Source organism: Hesperophylax consimilis, chromosome 11 (assembly GCF_061612785.1).
Source record: "Hesperophylax consimilis isolate HC1 chromosome 11, BYU_Hcon_1.0, whole genome shotgun sequence".
NCBI classification, from domain to species: domain Eukaryota; kingdom Metazoa; phylum Arthropoda; class Insecta; order Trichoptera; family Limnephilidae; genus Hesperophylax; species Hesperophylax consimilis.
The window spans coordinates 2,321,539-2,342,629 of record NC_142846.1 but is presented as its reverse complement, the minus strand read 5'-3'; the positions used below and the strand labels follow the sequence as shown (position 1 = coordinate 2,342,629).

The 21,091-nt window shown below is 34.1% G+C and overlaps 1 protein-coding gene across 2 annotated transcripts in view; it reads right to left on the bottom strand.

The window, feature by feature from the left end:
- Positions 1 to 15,590, bottom strand: part of LOC149419639 (5'-3' exonuclease PLD3-like) — a 30,896-nt gene extending 15,306 nt beyond the window's left edge. The window contains exons 1-7 of one of the 2 annotated variants that reach the window (XM_089637199.1): positions 15,128 to 15,590; positions 10,594 to 10,703; positions 10,024 to 10,185; positions 9,288 to 9,468; positions 6,829 to 6,963; positions 5,697 to 5,819; positions 3,100 to 3,168 (exon numbers count right to left, since the gene is read on the bottom strand). In XM_089637199.1, the coding sequence (XP_089493325.1) occupies positions 3,100 to 3,168; positions 5,697 to 5,819; positions 6,829 to 6,963; positions 9,288 to 9,468; positions 10,024 to 10,185; positions 10,594 to 10,703; positions 15,128 to 15,394 (1,047 nt within the window). In that variant the 5' untranslated portion in view covers positions 15,395 to 15,590. Of the gene's footprint in view, positions 1 to 3,099; positions 3,169 to 5,696; positions 5,820 to 6,828; positions 6,964 to 9,287; positions 9,469 to 10,023; positions 10,186 to 10,593; positions 10,704 to 12,004; positions 12,139 to 15,127 lie in introns of those variants that run through there. The other variant, XM_089637200.1, reaches the window with a different exon arrangement.
- Between the last annotated feature and the right edge of the window lie 5,501 nt (positions 15,591 to 21,091).

Genomic DNA, 21,091 nt, shown 5'->3' with positions numbered 1-21,091 from the left:
GATATTAAATGGCTTATTTTGAGATGTGTATTGACTACACAGCACCGGAATGCGTAGATTTTTTCAGCACAGTAAGGGAAAGGTTAAGTACATTTGTTAAATGGTAATAAATAATAAGTAAGCGATGTATCAACTATACCAGTAATAATAGAGCTTGCCTTTTAAAGGCAGCTTCACCTTCAGCTAAATATGTTGATATCCGAATTGATTCTGTTCAACAGCAAGACTGCTCTCCTCACCGGCATGACCTGCAGGCAAGTTAGTCCTGCAGGCCGGGAGATGGCACAGTCTATGCTGTCGGTGACGGAGATAACCATCAGGAACATAGAGACTAATACTCTCCATGATAGTCGGATTTTCAAACCATCCACGAATCAGTTTGAAGAAGTGTGATACAATATGCACATCTCTTCTGACCCGTAGATGGTTCATACCGAGCATGCCCAAGAGAAAGTCAGTAGGATAGAGCCACGGGTAGTGGCCATACTCCCTCAGGTAGAGGAATCTCACAAATTGAGAGTTATCAAGTTCTGAGGAATCTCAAATTTCATTTGAGAGTTGTTAATGTTATCTTCAATGATTATATATTACAATTTGAGGTTTTACTCAGTAAGTTATTCCACTATAATGCAATTATATAATACCATTAAAAGCAAACTTGCCATATTGAATAATAATGGTGGTATAATACAAATCTGTTAATGAAAACTTAAGAAAATACACAGATTTAGGAAATGAGATAAAAAGAATTTAGCATTCTCAGACGATAAAAATATTACCATTTGTTATTTCGGCTACTGGCATTATACCTAGCTCTCTCATTCAAAATTTAGGCATATTAGATCTATCAAAAAATTTATGTATATATATATAAAAATGCAAAAATCAGTCATTTTAAATATATGTAGGATTAAGAAATATTTTTTAAATATTTATGTTGAGGGATCAGTAGGATTTATAGGCCCTGTTAGAAGTTCTACCGAGCCGAACCCTCTGATATGAAAATATCTGGAGTCGGTGAATTATTTTCCCATTTGATCTCTGGTGAGTTGACGTGTTGTTCTTGTATTTATTATGCTTATATAATGCACTTGCATAATGTGGATTGAACTTGCGAAATATGTATCACCTCAAATACAGCAATATCAAAGATCATTTTTTTATTTTAAGTTATACAAACAGTACAGTGGTGCCTCACACAACGAACTTAATTCGTTCCAGGAGCAAGTTCGTTATGCGAAAAGTTCGTTATGTGAAACGCGTTTTCCCATAACAATACATGTTAAAAAAAATAATTCGTTCTGTAGCATAAAATATGGTAAGATGACATAAAAAAAAGATAAATTTTTTGTTATTATTTTTATTTAGATACATCTAAAAACATAATGAAAAAAACACACATTTTTTAATTTTAAGAAATAATCGAATCTTGCACATCTTCATCCATTTTCCGCCGATGGTGCAGTGAAAAACCTGTCCAAAGTCGTTTGTTTCTCTCTTTTCTTCAACATCTGCCGGAAATAACGGACAAGAGTATCGGAGTACAGGTCGTTGATCCTGTTTGCTTCATTCACATTCACTCCTTCTAATTATTTCCTGTTTCATTTCAAGAGAAATCACCTTCCTGCTTTTTTTAGAACCCATCATATAAAAAAATGTTGAGTTTATCTTAAAAGGACGACTGCCGTGATACGTGTGCGATTTAATTCGTAATGAAGAACGATTGCTGCGATACGTGCGTAAGTTAAGCGTACTACGCAGTGACTAACGAGTCTAACGACTGCCTGCGCGGGAGGATGCAATTAATCGGCAGTGATCGTAGAAGATCGGGCGACTTCGTTGTGTGAAGCGAAGTTCGTTGTATGAATCGTGAAATGAACGAAAAGGAAGTTCGTTGTGTGCAGCATTCGCTGTGCGAGGCGTTCGTTGTGTGAGGCACCACTGTACATGATTTACAGAGATGATATACAGGAATAAGATACTTTATGTTGGGAACCTATGACATGTTTCCTTGTAATGTCTGCTAAGTGGTATGTTTATTCCTTAATTACCAGGTGACGTATGTAGTATATAGGTGCAGAGATGTGCAAAATGGGTACCCAAAACCATTTGAAACGCAAAATGGAAATGGGTCAAAACTTTTCCATTTGAAAATGCAAAATGCAAAATGGTTTTTAGAAAAGCATTTCAAATGCAAAATGCAAAATACCTACATATTTTCAAAATGCATTGAAAATGCAAAATGGTTTCTCGGGTCAAACAATTAAAATAATTATAGAATTTTTAAACAATTTTATCATTTAATAATGGACATCAATGTAGAACAAACATATTACATGATGGTAAATCCAAAAACACCACGACTACAGATTATGAAACCACAAAAAAATTGCGCGGGACTAATGTTGCCAACGTAAAAACATAGAAACTGCTATCTAACATTTAATATTACAGCGTCATGGCCATGTTCATTATTTGAATCAGTATTTTTTGTAATGGTATCACTGAATTGCCAGGGCTCCCTACCAGGGAGCAACTTGACAAATGGAAATTATCTCTCATAGCGAGGTTGACGACCGACTGATATTTGGGGCTTATGAAAAAAAGATGAGTGGAGATAGTAGGAAGAATGTTGCAAAAAACCATTTAAAATGGAAAATGCATTGAGAAAAGCATTTAAAATGCAAAATGGTTTTTAGAAAAGCATTTAAAATGCAAAATGGAAAATACGCATTTCCATTTGAAATGGATTTATTTGAAATAAAGCACATCTCTGTATAGGTGTGTGTGTAATGTATGTATGAGTGTTTGTGTGTGTGTCTGTATGTATGCGCATTGAACAGTTTAAATTATTGACATGATGCCACGTTTGAATTTGGACAGTGAATCCAAAAAAATGTCAATGTTAGAGTTAAGACAAATATTATTTAGAGTATGAAGAGCTCGGTTAATTGGCGAATTAGATGCTGCATTTGTTTTATAATATGCATATAATATAGTATCATTATCTCGTGGAAAGTGCTTAATGGATTTGATAACAATAATTAAGTAGAAATGATAAACAACTAAGATAATTATAATACAAAAGAAATAACTCACATCAAATATCTTGGCAATGTCTTGAGCCAAACAGGAACAGTTGTACCCAACAATGCCTAATTCCTTCACCTAGAAACATCAAGGTTTAATACACAAGTTAGATTGTATTATTCTTTTTTTTAAAGAAAAACAAACATTCCTGGGTTGCAAATAACCTGACAATATTTGAATTCCTCCATCTTCCATCATTATAAGCTGAATATATCGCTTGTGCAGTGATGGACGACTAGATACAGAGATATGCATTCGAAACAATCCAATCCAAATACATAAATAATAAAAAAAGATAATATATTCTTAAAATTTATTTACATTTACTGGGTATCTAATTTAGTAACTGCTATATTAGTCTATTTCATTATCTATACTTTTGTTATCAAGCTATATAAATTTGTTTATTTCTTACTTTATAAATAAAAACTTTCTTTCTTTTCTTTACCTTATGTATACTGTAACGGCACTACTCCCCAATTCAAACACGAGAAACGTTTTTCTCTATTGCATTGGGTAGTTACGTTAAAAAGAAAATATTTTATCGTAATTAGTTTTTAGAAGCATATGTTTTTCTTCTGTAAATCTGTCATATGTATGTATTTCAAATAAAATATTTTTTAATCAAAATAAATACATATATTATATCAATGCTGATCAGATAGGACCAACATTTATTTTGTATATTAACTGCTGTAACGTCATCCAATTTCAACCAAAAGTTGACAGAATGCATTGTCATCGATGAGTCTATCTGCTGAGTTGCAGCTCGATCGGATGTCGAAAAGTGGGTTAATTTCCGCTTCCAAGATTTGCATTCATTCATTACCGAAAACAAAAGTGAAATTTAAATAGATGAAGTTGAAAATAAAAAATTTAACTAAGGGTGAAAATATGATATATGTTCCTCGATGTTAATACCTCCCTAATTGGGGGTAACTCGTGTTTGCTGAGGGTATTTATTTGTATTCCGTGTGGTACATTATTTTGATATTTCTCATAAGGTTTAGGCAGCGTTAGCAAAGTACAGGTTTTTCCAATAAGAGGAGTTATTTTGATATTCAATCGTAAAAGATCAATGGTTTCGTTGCTTATGTGAAAGTAAACGATGTCCAGATCAATACCATACAATTCCGGCCATAAAAAATCATTAATCATCTCTCGATAGCGATCCATTCACAATAACTGTTGCTCCAGCCTCATTTTCGAAAAAGTAAGGTCCAATGACTCCGCCGGACCATAAACCGCACCAAACAGTCACATGTTGAGGATAGAGAGGCTTTTCAACAATAACTCTTGGGTTTTCCGAGGCCCAGATGCGACAATTTTGCTTGTTGACGAAGCCACCGAGGTGGAAATGGGCCTCATCACTCAAGATGATTTGCATTTGATTCACTCAAGTGAATTTCAATAATTTCAATGCGTTGTTGAAGCGTGTATCGTTCCATTTTTATTAATGGCGTAGTTTCTACTTGTCAAATGTCAAAAAATGACAGCTTCAAAAGTAACATCTACCGAAATAGGGGGTATTCAAAATAAAACCTCTTATTGGAAAACACTGTAGAAGAATTGATTATAAAACATCGACTTTTCTATCCTTTCTATAAATATAATATGCATGTATTATATATGAATATCTTCCGGAAGAAATTCTCTAAGTGATGGTGAAAACCCTATCAAAATCCGTTCTGCAGTTTAGAAGAACTAAGCGCACAAACAGACAGACACGGACAGAGACTTTATTTTATACTATTTAGAGATAAGTTTCAATAAATAATTAAGTAGAAGCTGGCTTGGATCAAATTATTGTAAATATTGAAGTAATGTATTCTTCTAATAACAATAATGAATATAGCTGGAATAATTTGTATTTTATTAACACGGAGCAAGCCCTTGGTTTATGTCATGAATCTTTTAACAGGTTTGTTGTGGCGATGTGATCAATACATATTTCCACTGTCATTGAAAGCTATAAATATATTCTTAATCATATTAATGAATATCGGATCAGGAATTGTGGGGAAAACAATTTGTTTTATTTTCCATGGACAATTTATTAAATCCACATTGTGCCCATCAAGGAAAGGGAACAAACCAAATTATGGACGAGCGGGGAAGCCGCGTGACCGTCTCTCTTTCAGCGATTTGTGAATAAATAAATCTGACACTAAACAGGCAATTTACTTACGAAATACTAGTCCTTTTTTCAATGTGGCGCCAATTACTAGTTGCATAACAAACTTAACTACAAATCCCAAATTGGGTAAACAAAAGTTCAGGCATGTTTCCAAAATTGAATATCATGTTACACTGTTTCAAACGTGGTATAATTTACCCACCTCACTCATTTTTAGCGTCGCTACGCTAGACGGTTCAATTGACAATGAACATTCAGATCTTACATAAAAGTCCCACAATGGACTACTCTGCAAACCGTTGCATTACTTTTCTGGGCAAGGTCTGTTTATTTCAGTGTTTGATTTTCGGACTGATGTCGTAGTTAATTCAAAACATTCTCCAACGCTCCTGTTGCCAAAAATATGTCCATGCAGTTTGCCTCCAGCTCTTATGTAAGGGCAAGTCAATTTGGATGAGTATATTCATACCTGAGTTAATGATCTCCAGTCCATGTTGGCACTGCCGATGTAAAAATGCGTTCTATCCACAAGCCACAACTTGGTGTGAAGCACTCCGCCTCCCAGAAGTTTGGGAAAGTTCACACTTCTAACCTGAAAAGATACTGTTTTACATTTGGAACTTTCTTTATTTTTTCAATGAACAAAATGTTGGATGAAAGATAGATATTTGATGCATAAATTAATTAATGTGTAGCATTAAAAAATGTTGGAATGAAAGATAGAGATTTGATTATAAAGAATTGACGCATAAATTAATTAATTTTAGCATTAAAAAAAAAAATTGAACTGATTATTGTTTACGATTTACATTTTTATTTACATTATGGCATTGTTTCTTTGACTCCACACTTAAAAATCTAATGTTTAGAGGTGATGAAAAATTTTGTCAATTTTGATAACCACTCGAGCAATGTTACCTAAATTTGGGTAGAACCACCAATACTCGACAACTACCGAAATTTGGCTAGAACCGCTAATGTTCTTGAGTGATGCTACCCAAATTTGGATAATGCCCTTGAGCGATAGCTACTCAAATTTGGGTAGAACCGCTAATGCACTTAAGCGAAAGCTACCCAAATTTGGGTAGCATCACTAATGCCCTTGAGCGATAGCTACCCAAATTTGGGTAGCATCACTTATGCGCTTGAGCGAAAGCTACCCAAATTTGGGTAGCATCGCTAATGCACTTGATTGATAGCTTCCCAAATTGCTTGACTGTAGGTAGGTGATTATAATGAATTTATTACTTAAAGATATGGGGATTAAAACGAAATATAGGTGGATTCATTGGCTTTAAACCACAGTAAGCATTTATGTTTCCACATTGATATTCGGAGGTATATTTGTTGGAATGAGCGCGGCCAAATCGGAAATCTCAGTATTTTTTTTTTAAAACGCTATCGCAAGAGTGGTTCTGTAACATAATTAATAAAAGAGATAGATAAAGAGCACAAAAAATGAAAATCTGATCTAATCAAGCACATAGATCAGGAGAACAGGGTGGATGAGACATAAGAATAGGACGGATGAGTCATATGATGTTAGCTTTAGTAGTTCAATCCATAAATGTTGTAAAAATTATGAATGCATTGTATATTACCTGTGCCGCTTTCTTTTTGAGCAATACTTCTGTGTCGGTATTAGGGTTGCTTTTGGTCGGGGCACTTTGGACTATCTTCACGGTCAAACCTCGCTTGGTGCCGGCCTGCAATAAAGCTTGGAACACCTCCTCCCCCTGCGATTAAATTATCATTAGTTAAAAATACTAATTTGGATTGTGGGTTTGGTTCAATGAACTCTAGAACTTGGATTTGATTTGGATTTAAAATGTCCATTTCAAATTTGGAATTAAAATAATTTTCTGGTATAAAAATATAATATTTATCGCTTGTCTGAATTCTTGTATTTAATCTTAACAAAGACAGATTTCTAGATTTTTTTTAGTTAACATGGAATTATCAATCCTACAATTGCCTTAAACTATAGTATTCTAACTCACTTTTTGCAGTTTTTGAGTTAGAGCTTGAAATGAATGCACCAAATCATAATCTAGGTGTGCCAGAGTGAACTATGTTGTTTGACCAATCATAGAGAGTTTTTCAGCACCGTGAACCAATCAGAGACGAGCAATCTTCCACTAGTCTCAGCCACACTAAACTAACTCGGTATCCAAGATGGCTTCCCACGTGACAGGTTGCGCGACTGTTAGCAGAAATTACGGCGTTTCAGAGGGTTCTATGACAAATTTCAGTGAATTGTCAGGTAACCAATTAAAAGTAAAAGTAATTGTCATGTACTTTTATTTCAACATGTTGATTAGGTTGGCCAACGATATTCATACTAAAAGTAATGTATTTTGTTTTGGAAGTATTTAGTGCAAGAGAGTTAATATCTAGCCATTTTTTAACAGAGTTAATTGATTTCTCAGCCATTTTGTATGCGTTTAACCAAGTGTCTAATTGAATGAGTAGCACAGTATCGTCAGCAAAACTTACAATTTTTCCATCTATCATTAGGTTACAAAGATCGTTTATGTAGATGAGAAACAAAGTAGGGCCTAAGACGCTTCCTTGGGGAACTCCGTAGGTTATAGGGATATATGATAAAACTTATGTTCCAATCCAAGTGATTCAGAAGGTATTTGAATATTTGCTGGTATATAGAATTAAATCTCGTTTTCAGTCACTGCAGACTTCAACCAAAGTAATAAATAAAAAATTACATTTGTGCAGCAGATTGCGTTTATTGCTAAGCGTTAATAGTTTGAAAAAAAAATTGGGATTCTCAGGTAAGTGCAATAAAAGGCATATTTTAAAAGTTAGTTAGCTATGGTTGAAACGAACTCAGAGAAACTTGAAAGCAACAAGACAAATAAGGCTACTGTCTTTGGGGGTTAGAGATAGTGAAGGGTTGGATCGAAGAGTAGACTAAAAATCAAAAACTAAAATCGACTCTGAGGCAAACTTTTCAATCTTAGCAATACAGTTTTAACCTAACTGTAAATCTCACAAGCAAAGAAGAATGACATAGTGTCACTATTAAAGTATGTTCCACCGATTCATCACCCATTTTACGTACAAAAGAAGATTCGGGAATCGCAAATTATGAATGAAGACGCTGATGGCCATAGAACATGATACGACGAAATTATTTCAAAGAATGCTCTTAGTTCACTTTATGAATTTAACAGAAGAGATAAGTCACATAATATAACAAGCCAGAGTGAACTTTTTAAAATATTTTTTAATTGGTCTGAAAAATTAAAGCTAAACCTTTTGCTTATATGCAGGCCCAAATTTAGTTCCATGGTGATTGATTGTTGTATTCACACAATAAAACCATACGCAACACCATTTTTTTCTCGAATGTAAGTTTTTTGACTTAGTTCTATATGGTTTAAGACGATCCAATTATAAAATCCCAAAGGTCTGTGCTAGCGTATTATAAAATTCAGATCGTCTCATAATAGTTTTACTTCAGGAAGGCAGAGTTTTTCAGCCATTAGCTTAACTTTAGCTGACTGCGCGTCATTAGCTTCGTCCAGACTCCAAGAGGCAAGCGACACATGATTTATACAAGCGCGAACAAGTATCAAGCAATGATTCAACATTCATTGAAATGTCTGAATATATTATTATAATAAAAAAATGGATAAACTTGTCAAATTACTACAAGAAACAACTATTTATGTCGGGGAAGATGGTAAAAGATGCATTAAAGTTACATTTTTTTCTCAATCAAAGGTACGTTCGAATGTTAGAAAATTTGCATAAATTATTAAAATAACCCAAACTAACAACCTAAAAACCTATGTTGTGCATGCTTACATAAACACCCGACTTAAATAGTTGTCTCTATTAGATATTTAAGTTGAAATTGATTGTTGTTTTTTTAAATGGCCTTTGCATGAAGCAGAATTCGACTTTACCAAAAAATGATTTGACAGACTTTATTTTGCCCTTTTGACGGCTTAATTGTTTATTTTCTAGTTGATAATGGCTCAATGGAATATTTGGATGAAGCTATCGATGAATTGGTTGCCATCTAGTTATAGCTCACCTTAATTGAAGACTTGTGTGGATAAGTTTCATTTTCCCGAAGAGTCCAGTAAAACGAAGCTATTTCTACTGAATTGGTGGCAGATTGAATTAGGTTGAGCCATGCCTTCTGCGTTTCTTGATGTCTGGTGGCGTTGGTAGGGAACAAGAGCCCCTCCGGAATAGTTTCAACTAGAGATACCCTAAAAGACATAAAACACTAATCATAATGTCTTTGTAAGATTACTAGCTGAAGTACCCAGCCTTGCCCGGGCTTTGCATTGTATAATTTCATCAAGAAATATCAAAATTCTGCTTTCAGGGGTGGAAAATAAAAGATTGCAAACACAGGTAAAAGCCAAGGAATAATATTTCATTAATAAAACATTCAAATTACTTATTATCATAAATAATATGATTGTTTTCAGAAGAACAACCTACTGGCAGTAGGTTGTCTCATAGTGTTCCGTATTCATCTTATTGGAAGCAAGTAAGCGCAGGGTCATCTCATTCCCACCTGTGATGTAGGTTGTTCTATTCAATGCAACTTTTAAACATGAAAACGCTGCCCTATCCAACATCTATTTCACACACACATATTCTTTGAATGTCTACCTTTGTCATACATGCACAGCATTCAAATTAATAATTTACTAGAAACGCAATTGATATGTAACTTGCCACATTTTGTTTTAATTGTAAGATGATAACTTGTCTATTTGTATTGTAATGTCATTGAGGAGATGTAGTTTGTTTACCTGCACTGCTCGGCACACTCCGGTGGGTGCTGCTGCCTCAGGACGAGGCTGGCCATGGAGTTGGAATGCTCCAGCAGCGGTACCAGTACCACCAGCACTATGAGAATCAGGATCACCGTGATTGGGATGCACGATGGCCGGCACCAGGTGTCCGTACCCCATCTGGAACACAGCAGGGTGGTGGTAACAAATTTTTAGGTTAGTTTAACACTTTCAAATGTTTAAATAATTTTCAATATGCTTGCTCACCAGTGCAGTCACAGTCACTGTGGAGCCTAAAGAACTTTGAATGTGGATAAATACAAACTACAGAAGAAGCATGTCCCATCCAAATGTTTCCTGAAGGCATCATCAAGAAGACATGGTAATATACAGATACACGGGACACGGTTAATATACTAATTTCGTTTTCAAAATAACTACTTATTATGTATTATTTTCCATTTCAAGTGACTGAAATAGTTGTTTCTCATCGTTATTCAACTGATTCAAAGGGTTTTAAAATAATTTGTGCGTATTAATCGTGTCTTGGGTATCTGTATATTTACCGAAGAAGCGAAGTGGACTGACCTTTTAATGCCGGGGGCCGTGTCTTGGCGCAACATAAAGCTTTGTTCCCACTGGTCCAACTCCTCATCTGCGGGAGATGCATTCCCAATGCTACTGTTCTCCAACACTGTCTTCAGAAACACAATGATTGTTGAATTAACATCTTACAAACTTATCTTCACAACCGTACCTCTATGATAAATCTTCGTTACTTATTAATTTCATGTTAACCAGGCTTGGACAGTGTTCAAATTGAGCCCTTACGAAAACTCTGTTTTCTGTGGATCCATTCAAATCACGCACCATATATCCAACTAAATTCACAGCAAAAATCACAGATGAAAGTACAAGGCCTATGGTGACGCCAGTAGCGCGTTTCCAATACAAATCGGCCATTGTTTAATTGGAACAGACGGTTTGGCATATTTGTCATCATCGTACTCAAAACATGAATGAATAGATTAAAATATATAAATGTGCTGTCTATTAACCTGTGGAACACCAGACCCTTTTTGAGGAAAATCCATAATGGAATAAAAATGAACTCGTGTTTCAAGTGCAAGCGATTCTGTTAAAAAAAATTATGCACTTTCTCATGGCATAAAGGTTTAAATATCGTATCAAAAAATTCCAGCTAGGGCGAAATTCCAATGTCAGCTGCGCAAGAACAGTTTGTCGGCGGGAAAAAATCTTGTCACTGGTGCACGAACGGTTTTCCAGTGGTTAATTGAGATAGATTAGATTTTAAATTTATTTGACTTTCAATATTTCATATATTTCACATAATGCTGTACCAATTAACAGGCAAACAACTAGGTATATCTCTGTATGCTAATCGGAATGTAACCTAACCCAGTATCATGTAATTTAAGTTGAATAATTCTACAATGGTAGACGTTAATATAAGTCCATCATCCCACTGGCTTGGTAACGGTAAGGAATAGGCAAAAATCGGAGACCCTGCGCAGAAAAGTCCTACTGAACTGGATGCGCTGCTCTGCAAACCATAGTGAACTTTACTTTTTTTCGCAGGTTCTTCAGTTTTTTTCGATTCCTTACCCTTACTGATATTGGCTGATTTTAGTGTATTGTTACATATTTATTTAAAAATGGGATATAATAAAATAAATACAAGGGTTTAGAAGGCGACATCTGCGCGGAAATCTAAATTCAAAATAATAATAAAAAAATATTAAATCAAAAAATTCTAAATCGGAAATATTTTTCAAAATTACTTACAATATAAATTCAGCAAAAAGAGAATGACGCACATATTCGGTATTTGTGGTAAATAATATGTACAATGTCCACTTAATAATTATCACTATTTTTCAAATAACACCACAGGAGAGTATTAACCTAGGTCCAACAAAGCAAATAATACTAAAATATACGACCGTACCAAAAAACTAGTTATTGTATAACTACTTACTATGGGTTTTATATCTTCCTTTTTGGGAAATATTTTCATTTCTGGAAATAGTTTAATGTTTTCATATAGTTTCTTCATTATACTAGCAAACGTCAAACTTTGACAAACAAATAATATTATCAAAAACTTGAACAAAGTAAGAAGTTTTTGTTTCAAGTGCTGCCATTTAAAAAAAACATGCGTTGGAAGTAGGTACTAAACAACCCTTTATAAAACAGTCCACGCACGATGACATTCGTGTCGTATATTATTTTGATTGTTTATTATTATTATTTTTATATAAACTGGGTTAATTTATAGCCTCCAATGCATTTGGAACACATTTTAAAAACCTTACTCTCATATTTCGCATTAGCGAAGTAACGAAGTAGAAATGTTGAAATTAGTGAAAATGTCTAATAATTGGTGCCCCAGACTAAGTTGGGGAAAGTACCCATGACAGGAAGACATGGATTCCCGGAAGCTTCTTGTCAAAGCGATGGGTTCACACCAGTGTTGCCAATTCAGCTCCTTTAGAGCTAGATCTGGCTCTAAATCGACGTCGTCAGCTCCAAAAAAAGTCATTTAGCTTCTTAGCTCGTTTTTCAGATTTTTCAGCTCTTATTCACGTGAAATAATATTAAAAAATATTATATTTGCAATAATATTCCAAAATAACGAGGACTTCCCAAAAAAAGAGATTCCCTGAACTCCTGCACAAGTAAACAGTTACTAAAAATAGCGCCGTTTACACGCACACTTCGGAGCGACCGAGTCCCGCGACACTTCAGGCCGCCGCGCAAGTCTTACAGTGAACTGCGCTGTAAACCTATCGATCTTTACTTTTCTGCGACTTTTAAGCAACTTAAGCAAAGACTACCGGAAAATTATGAAGTTTTACGGAAAATAGATCAGTTGTCAGTTTCGAACACTTTAAAACAGCTGAAAGAAAGCATCGCACCTCTGATGAACGGAATGGGCATTTCTGCAGACATCATTGCAAAAGCCGAAGTCCAATGGTTCAAGATCTCTCTAATACCCTGGAGAAGCACATCAAGCACAGTCATGTTTTGGGCTGAGGTTCTAAAGTATCGTGATGCCGCTGATGAAAATCCTTTCCACGAAATCAGCTCTTTCGCAGTTTCGGTACTTGCTCTGCCGTGGTCAAACGGAGAAGTGGAACGAGTTTTTAGCCAGTTAAATATAGTCAAAAATAAAACTAGAAATAGACTTGGAAATGACATGGTTAATTCGATTTTAACAATTCGATCGGGGCTCAGGCGACACAACAAATTTTGCGAGGATTATGAACTTCCCCCAGAAGTTCAAAAAAAAATTGAAACAATGGCTGTATATGAAAAAAATCCTGATGAAGCCGGTCCTAGCAGTTCGATGGTACAGGAACTGGAACCGGATGACTGCTTAGATTTTTTAGAGGACTAGTCGCTGCCTAACAAAAAAAAATTATAAAAAAACAATAAAAATATCCTGAAGACTTCGATATTATCAAAAATAATTGTGTTTTGAAAATTATAAAAACAAACAAGTATATTGTTGAGTGTTTGTTATGAGTTGTTCAAAAGCAGCCAACAAGAAGGACAAAAGGTAAGTTTTTTTTTTTAACAATTCTGCAGTCCGCCCCCGAATTTTTCTTCTCTGAAATTCTCTAACACCCCCCCCCCCCCCATGCTTTATGTCACTTTCAAAATTTTAGCTCCTTTTTGGCTCTTTTTTGGGTTTCGCCTAGCTCTACTTTAAAATTCGAGTTGGCAACACTGGTTCACACGACTCGCATAAGAAAATGAGAAGATGACGAACGAACGGTTTGATTGGAATAAAGCGGCATTTTAAATAACTTTATACATCTCTCAACAGCCATATTACAATCTGGAATACATTATCAGCGTGCACAATAAGATCCATTTTGTTAGAATTTAAGGAGCGATTATGTTTTTCAATCGATTACTTTTCGTGTATTATAATGTACTGCGTACTAAGCCATGTTCAAAATTATAGAAAATTGTGCGAAAACCATAAACGTTAGTTTTTAGTATTAAATTAGGATCACAACAAACCCATTATTGTTTGACTTCATTATACTTATTGTAATTCGTATTAATATGGGTCAATATTTTAGCGGTATGAAAACCAATTGAATAAATTCCGACCTATATTTAATTAAATCCTCATCAAATATAGATACGGTTCAACCAATGTTAAAACAAAATATTTATGTAAGTGTAAATGTTCAGCAATAAGCTGATTAAACTCCACTAGGAATTTCGTTCAATATTTTAGAAATGCAGTTTCAATCTTCTATTTTATTTCACACTCCACGATTAAGTACTAAATTGAACTAGGCCAGCGAACGACTGCAACGGGCTACTGCAAGGGGGTGCATGCATAATTTGAATGTACGGGTGTGGATATACAATATTATATATTTTAGCTTTATGGTAAAGTTATATAGCATTACATTATCAAACATGCAAAGCCTTACTGTTGCCCCCACAACCGTGATAAATATTCTATCTTATGGGTTTGTGTTTGCAACTGCATAATGCATCACGATAGGCCTATTGCAAAGCGTATAAAATTATTGTTTCCTCAATTTAAATCAGTATTTTTGTTTTATTTGAATACCGCATAAGAGTCCCATCTACTCCCAATCGTCTGGAGTCAGTGAGACTATGGCACCCCCAATTGTGGTATGTTGTGAGGCTAAATGTAGTGGGAAAGGGAAAGAAATGGTGGAGAGGAAGGTGAGGAAGTATCTGGCTATTCAGATATGGTTACTAAACATGGCTAAAGCCATTTCAAGCAACTTTTCAATTCCGAGTCATGGTCTTACACCAGGGCGGTATCGAGAGTATCCTCCACTATTTAGTTTCATTTAACACTAAATAAATAAAATTACTTAGTGGAGTAATACAAGTAATTAAGCTGTAGAAATTATTATTATAATGTTGTAATAAACTTTTTGTTATTGGATTTTAAAAATATATGTATTTGTTAGTGTAGCTGTCAAATAGATTAAAAACTAGTAATATTTTTTTTGTTTTTAAAGTGAATGTTTAAGTTTCATTATTTCTTCTAAACATTTTGGGCAAGCAAACAATTTAATAATCATGATTTATTTCTTACCGAAAGTCTTTTTTTGTAGCCCGAAAAAGAGGACTGCCTTTTGGGTACTAATATTTTCATATGATCAGGGGGGTCCGGTTCACTATCCCTGCCCGAGAATTTGTAATGAACATTGGTGGAACTGTTTCCATAACAGATGTTGTTAGTGTTGTTCACCTTGACTAGAATGCTGCATGTCTGAGAGGCTATTTGAAATAAGCCATCCTGCAGTTTGTGTTGATTTTCGTGGTTCCGCCTGAAGCTGAAGTGGTCCCATAAATTGGGCATAATTAAACCTTAAATCAAAATCACCAAAACAGTGCGCGTTAGTTCACGTTCAAACTACCTCAAATTTATTTAAAATGTTTATCATCAACACAAACACTTTGTAGAACTATTTTTTTTTTAAATGCACATGTTTCATTTAGTTTTCAGCGAATTTCAGTGTAGGTACTTCGCTTTATAACGTGAAAGCCGCCGGTTTGTTTGCGGTTTGACTCCCGCGCGCGCGTATTTTTCGTGGAAAACATAAAACACTTTGATCTTGACATATTGAGGCTCTTCCAGTTTTGACAAGGTCGAAATTTTGGTAGAATCCACAAGCAAAGAGTCGCGTGAATCAACCGCCTTGTACTAATATCAGAAATGGAATTGTTTTCACCCCCCTAGTGCACCCACCGCCCCACCTCTGTTATTACTCCCACAACATCGCGTGAGAAGTATGCACGTACCTATATAATCTACTTTACATACAGTTAAAATAGTGTAGGTGTATAGCGCACTTTACATACCTAAATAGAATACACAAGCGAAAGTTACATGGATGAGGAGGTAAAGCGCGGAACGAAAAAATATTCAAATAATAAATTATTTTTTTATCAAATAATGAAAATTAGCAAATTTTGCTCCATCGATACGTCACGAACCATCATGTCAAGGAACTTTTTGGAATTGAAGAATGATGAGAAGCGGAATAAAATGTGGAAGTCGATAGAGAATTATAGTTGGATAACCTCAGCCCATTGACTGCTCCGATCGAAATTTGTTTTTTTCAAAGAAAATTTGTGATACTTAAATTTCTTTCAGATCACAAAACCGTTAAAATATAGGAACTTAACTATATAAAAAGTTTGATAGGTGATCCCGTGCCACCCTACAACAATTTATTTCTTCATTTTGAAAATACCAAGTGGTTTGCTACGTTTGGTGACTTAGCAGGGGTGCATAGGTAGTCCATGGGGGTGAAGATTGTCTAGGTCTTGGCGGCAGATGCGTCTGCCCACATACATTGTGGCGGTAGGGCCGGCCCTGCGCCAAGTGGCGTCTGGCGCAAGTAAAATTTCGGCGCCCATTGTAAAAACCAGTAGACGCCTAGGTAGGTGATCACCGTAATCAATAATATTAGGGTGATTTTTATTCGTGTTGCGCGGTTTTCATGAAAAATAATCTTAAAGGCGATGTGTTAGGTTAGGTATTATCAGACCCCTGGCACCTTGGAGATCTCAGATCTTCCTCTCCTCCCTTTCCTTAAAAAAAACCCTCCACACAGCCTCTCCAAAGATGACGTAGGCCCTGAGGGAAATTATTCTAGGGCCTCCACTGAGGAGCTAATGTAATATACATTAGGTACCTACCCATTTACTTATTTAGAAAAAATATTATTTTTACGAATTAAAGAAAAAAGCTTCCAGTCTTTATTACCAAGCCGTAAAAATTATTACTAATTTCTCATTAGGAAAATAATACCTAGTAAAGTATGTACATAAATATTTTATGAGCATTTAACATGGCCGACAACATAAATGAGCTATTTGGCTATTTCTCCTTGTTACTTCCAATAATGAATAACTATGTATAACTGTTGCATGTTATATAAGCATTATTACTGTACATACGTAATTCCATGGTATGTTACCTATAATATCGATCTAACATGAAAATAATTAAATAAAACGTTACATGTTTTTTTCATAATACATTTTAGAAAAACAGCTATTACATGTCAACTTCGGAGCGACGATACCGACAAATCATTTTAACGAGTACACTTTGAATACCATTACCTTAAACCACCTCTCAACGTTTCCCAACCGGGTGGCGACATAGCTCCCCTGGCTTTACCCGGTACAGTTCCTTTTAATACATAATATGTCAAATTTGGGGATGCTAGGAATATGCACATTGAGGACACAGGACTCAATACTAAAATAATACATCAAATTTTCCATATGGCCCCAACGTTGGAGGGGCCTACTGTGTATCTTTCGGGTTAACAAACCAGTAAGTTCGTGGTTTAACCTTTCCTTGCCGGTGCTGTCAACTGAGTGAACATCGTCTCTAATTAATAAAATATCTCAGATACAAGATTCAATTTTTTTGGTATTCCTCCGCAATACATTTAAGTATTGCATTGAGTAATTACAATATATAAATATTTACCGAGTGTATTGCACTAGAGGATGTGGATATTTTTAACACCGTGAGGAAAGAGTTAGTACGGGTTTGTGACGTGACTAAGCCGGCGGCAGGAAAGTTTCGAAAGATACACAGAGTAGGCCCCGGTGACAAAATGATAAACATTGGACACAAGATGCAGAAAAAAATATTTCACATTTTAATGTAAGCAGAAAATGTTGTTGGTGCAATGATGGAGGATTTAGCTAGCAGTGGTTTGTACTCGCGACGTCTGGGTGGGAATCCAACGCTTTTGTGTCAACTTGGCTACTAGCGGGTTAAGTTGATATGTTTTAAGGTTTCCGATTTACACAATACAAAAATATTTCTGTTTAAGATAATACTAAAGGCTTTTCGTTTAAATATTGTTGGGATACTGACTCTGGGAAAAAAGCAAGTGTTTGCCCTTGGTCCAAGAAAATTTTTCGCCTGTGGCTCTTTTTCTGTGGGTGTGTGAAACAGTAAATCATATTCCACTGTTTTCACCCACACCACATTCCTACCACAATTGGAGATACCATGGAAAAAAATTATGTAAAATGTAAATGCAGTCATTCATATTCCACTCTCTTCATCTACGCCACATACCTACCTCAATTGAGGGTACGCTGGAAAAAAAATTCAACGAGGCACTTTTCCGTGTCTTTGTTGTAAGTAATTTTCCACTCTCTGCGTTCTCGTCACTTACTCCAGTTAGGGATGGCAAAATTTCACAAGCTCGAAGGTTATTGAGGAATTGAAACTAAGAACACTGAACTATGTGATACCTAATTGCTTAAATATGTTACCTGCTGAAAATTAAAAAATGTAAAACCAGTATTAGACTATTATCTCAAAATTAATATATTCCCATTATTATTCTTATTATTATTTACATCGCATATTATTTGCTTTTGTTTTATGAGTCACTCCACCAACAGCAACATGTATAAAAAAGTATTATATTTAAGCCTATATATTTTAAACACATTCAGTGAGTTTTTATGTAATCTCATACCTACTTACAGGAAATCTATTTTAAATCTGGGAAAAAACCTAATGAATGTATCTATATATTCTGTTAATAGGCGTATATTTGCATACATCGCAGTCTATTGTAGCTGCTTATTCTACTCAAATTTATTTTTTGTACCAACCTATTTACAGCATAATTATTCACAGTGCCCTGAGTTACATTATTGTGTTAATATCATTTAAAATGCATAAGTCAGTAATTATTATATTCATTATTTGTTTATTTAAAAGCCATTTCATAATCTTCAACAGGATATTATATAAGAAATGTATTGTATTCCATATTTATTTATCAGCCTTATCTGTTGTTATCACACATACTTTGTCAATAGACAACAGCATACTTATAACAATTATTTATATGTCGGAGAAAAAATCTCAATGCAAATGCTTATGCACTATTTTAGTCAGTTCTCTATATAATTGTATGTATGTATATTATTTCATGTTATTCTTCGCACCAATCTCTCTTTATAATCAGTACCTACTTACCTTGCTATTGACCTTTTTATGGTTTATTAGTGTATTTATAGCCTTCAAGATAGCTATTTTCATAATTATCATCTGCATCGAATGTTTCTATACGAGACTACCACTATCAGCGTCTCTTGTAACCATAAAACTAACTTGTAACCATAAAAAAATACGTTTTTATACACAACGATATAATTAATATACTAAATAGAAATGGATGATTACATTATTCAACAACTAGAAAAAAAATTCTACGTTCAAAATTTAATTTGTGACAACACTAGTGACTGTAACACAATACTTGAAATGACTCCAAATTCATTTACCGTAATACATTTAAACATACGATCTATAAAGACAAATTTTGACCATTTTCTAGTAAATCTAAATTTATTAAAAAAAAATCCGGACGTAATCATACTTACTGAAGCCCATTTCAACATTAACTCAACCATTCCAACTCTCCCCAATTACATCAAAACTCAAAGCTCACATTATATTAATAAGAATAGTGGTATTGTAGTATACACTAAAACAATATATAAAGACGTACGCTTTACTGAAATAAGTATGACAAAAGCAAACTGTATTATTATAAACATGAATATTAATAATAAAATAACTATTCAAATAATGACAGTCTACAGGACACACTCAGCTATAATACCAACATTTATAACAGTACTGAATAATATTATCCTAAACCATAAATGTGCAAAAAATTTTCTGATTGGTGATATTAATATAAACATTGCTGAAAATAACCATACTATTGAAAAAGAAAACTATATCAACATGATGACCGCTTTAAACTTTTAACCCTGTATAAGTAGTTATACTAGAGAATTTAACAATCAGATGCCATCATGTATTGATCATATATGGTGTAATTCCAACTATACTGATAATCTCCAAACAATAATATGGAAAAACAACATAACGGATCATCATACATGTATACTAAACCTCAACATAGAAAAACAAAAAATAAATAATAATAAAAATGACTCTGCCATTCCTAAAATAAAAATAAATCACCAAGAACTATATGAAAAACTGTCTCACGAAATGTGGGAATCTGTACTTACCACAGAAGATGTGAATATAAGTGCATCACAATTTCATGACACTTTTCAAAAACATATAAAAGATTCAAGCTATGAAATACCGAACAAAACATATAAAAATAAATTTCGTAAACTTAAGCCATGGATCATATGTATACATGTACCATGGTATACATGTGTCGTCTGTACAATACAGTTGAATGCGACCTTATAGATATATTCGCAAACAGTCTCGCATATTTTAAAAAACAAATTAACCATCTTCTACCATGATATGTTATGGAGAACAGTTAAGAGATATATTTGCTTTATTATTTTCTTTACTTTTCTTCCTTATCCTTTCTCTGTACATTTACTATATTTTTTATATTTCATACTTAATATTCATGTTTTATATTTCTTTTTAATTATTATTATATTTGTATTTTTTTTTTCTTTCACCACTAGCATCTCCGCCTAATATCAACTAAACCTTGTTTACGCATGCTGTGAACATTTTTAATTGGGGTGTTAATATATGTGCACATTCCCACCGAAATAATATAAATGTTATAATTGTTAACACTCTGTAAATGTTTCAAACAATAAATAAATAAATAAATAAATAAATAAATAAATCACTCATGGCATCGTGGTTTCTATAAGAGAAAAAGAAAAATTATTTAAACTAACAAAAAAATATCCACTAAATAATCCGATCATCTCACACTTCAAAAAATACAGAAACAAACTAACGGCACTAATTAAAACCACCAAAGAGGAATTTTATAAACAAAAGGTATTGAATTCAGGAAATAACAATAAACAAATTTGGAAAACAATAAATGAGATTATTGATAAAAAAAGGAAAACCAATGACATTTTAAAGCTACATATTAATAATAATTTTGTACAAGTTTCGGATAACCCTAAGCAATGTGCAAATGCTTTCAATAATTTTTTTTCTAATGTCGGAAAAAATCTGGCAAACAAAATA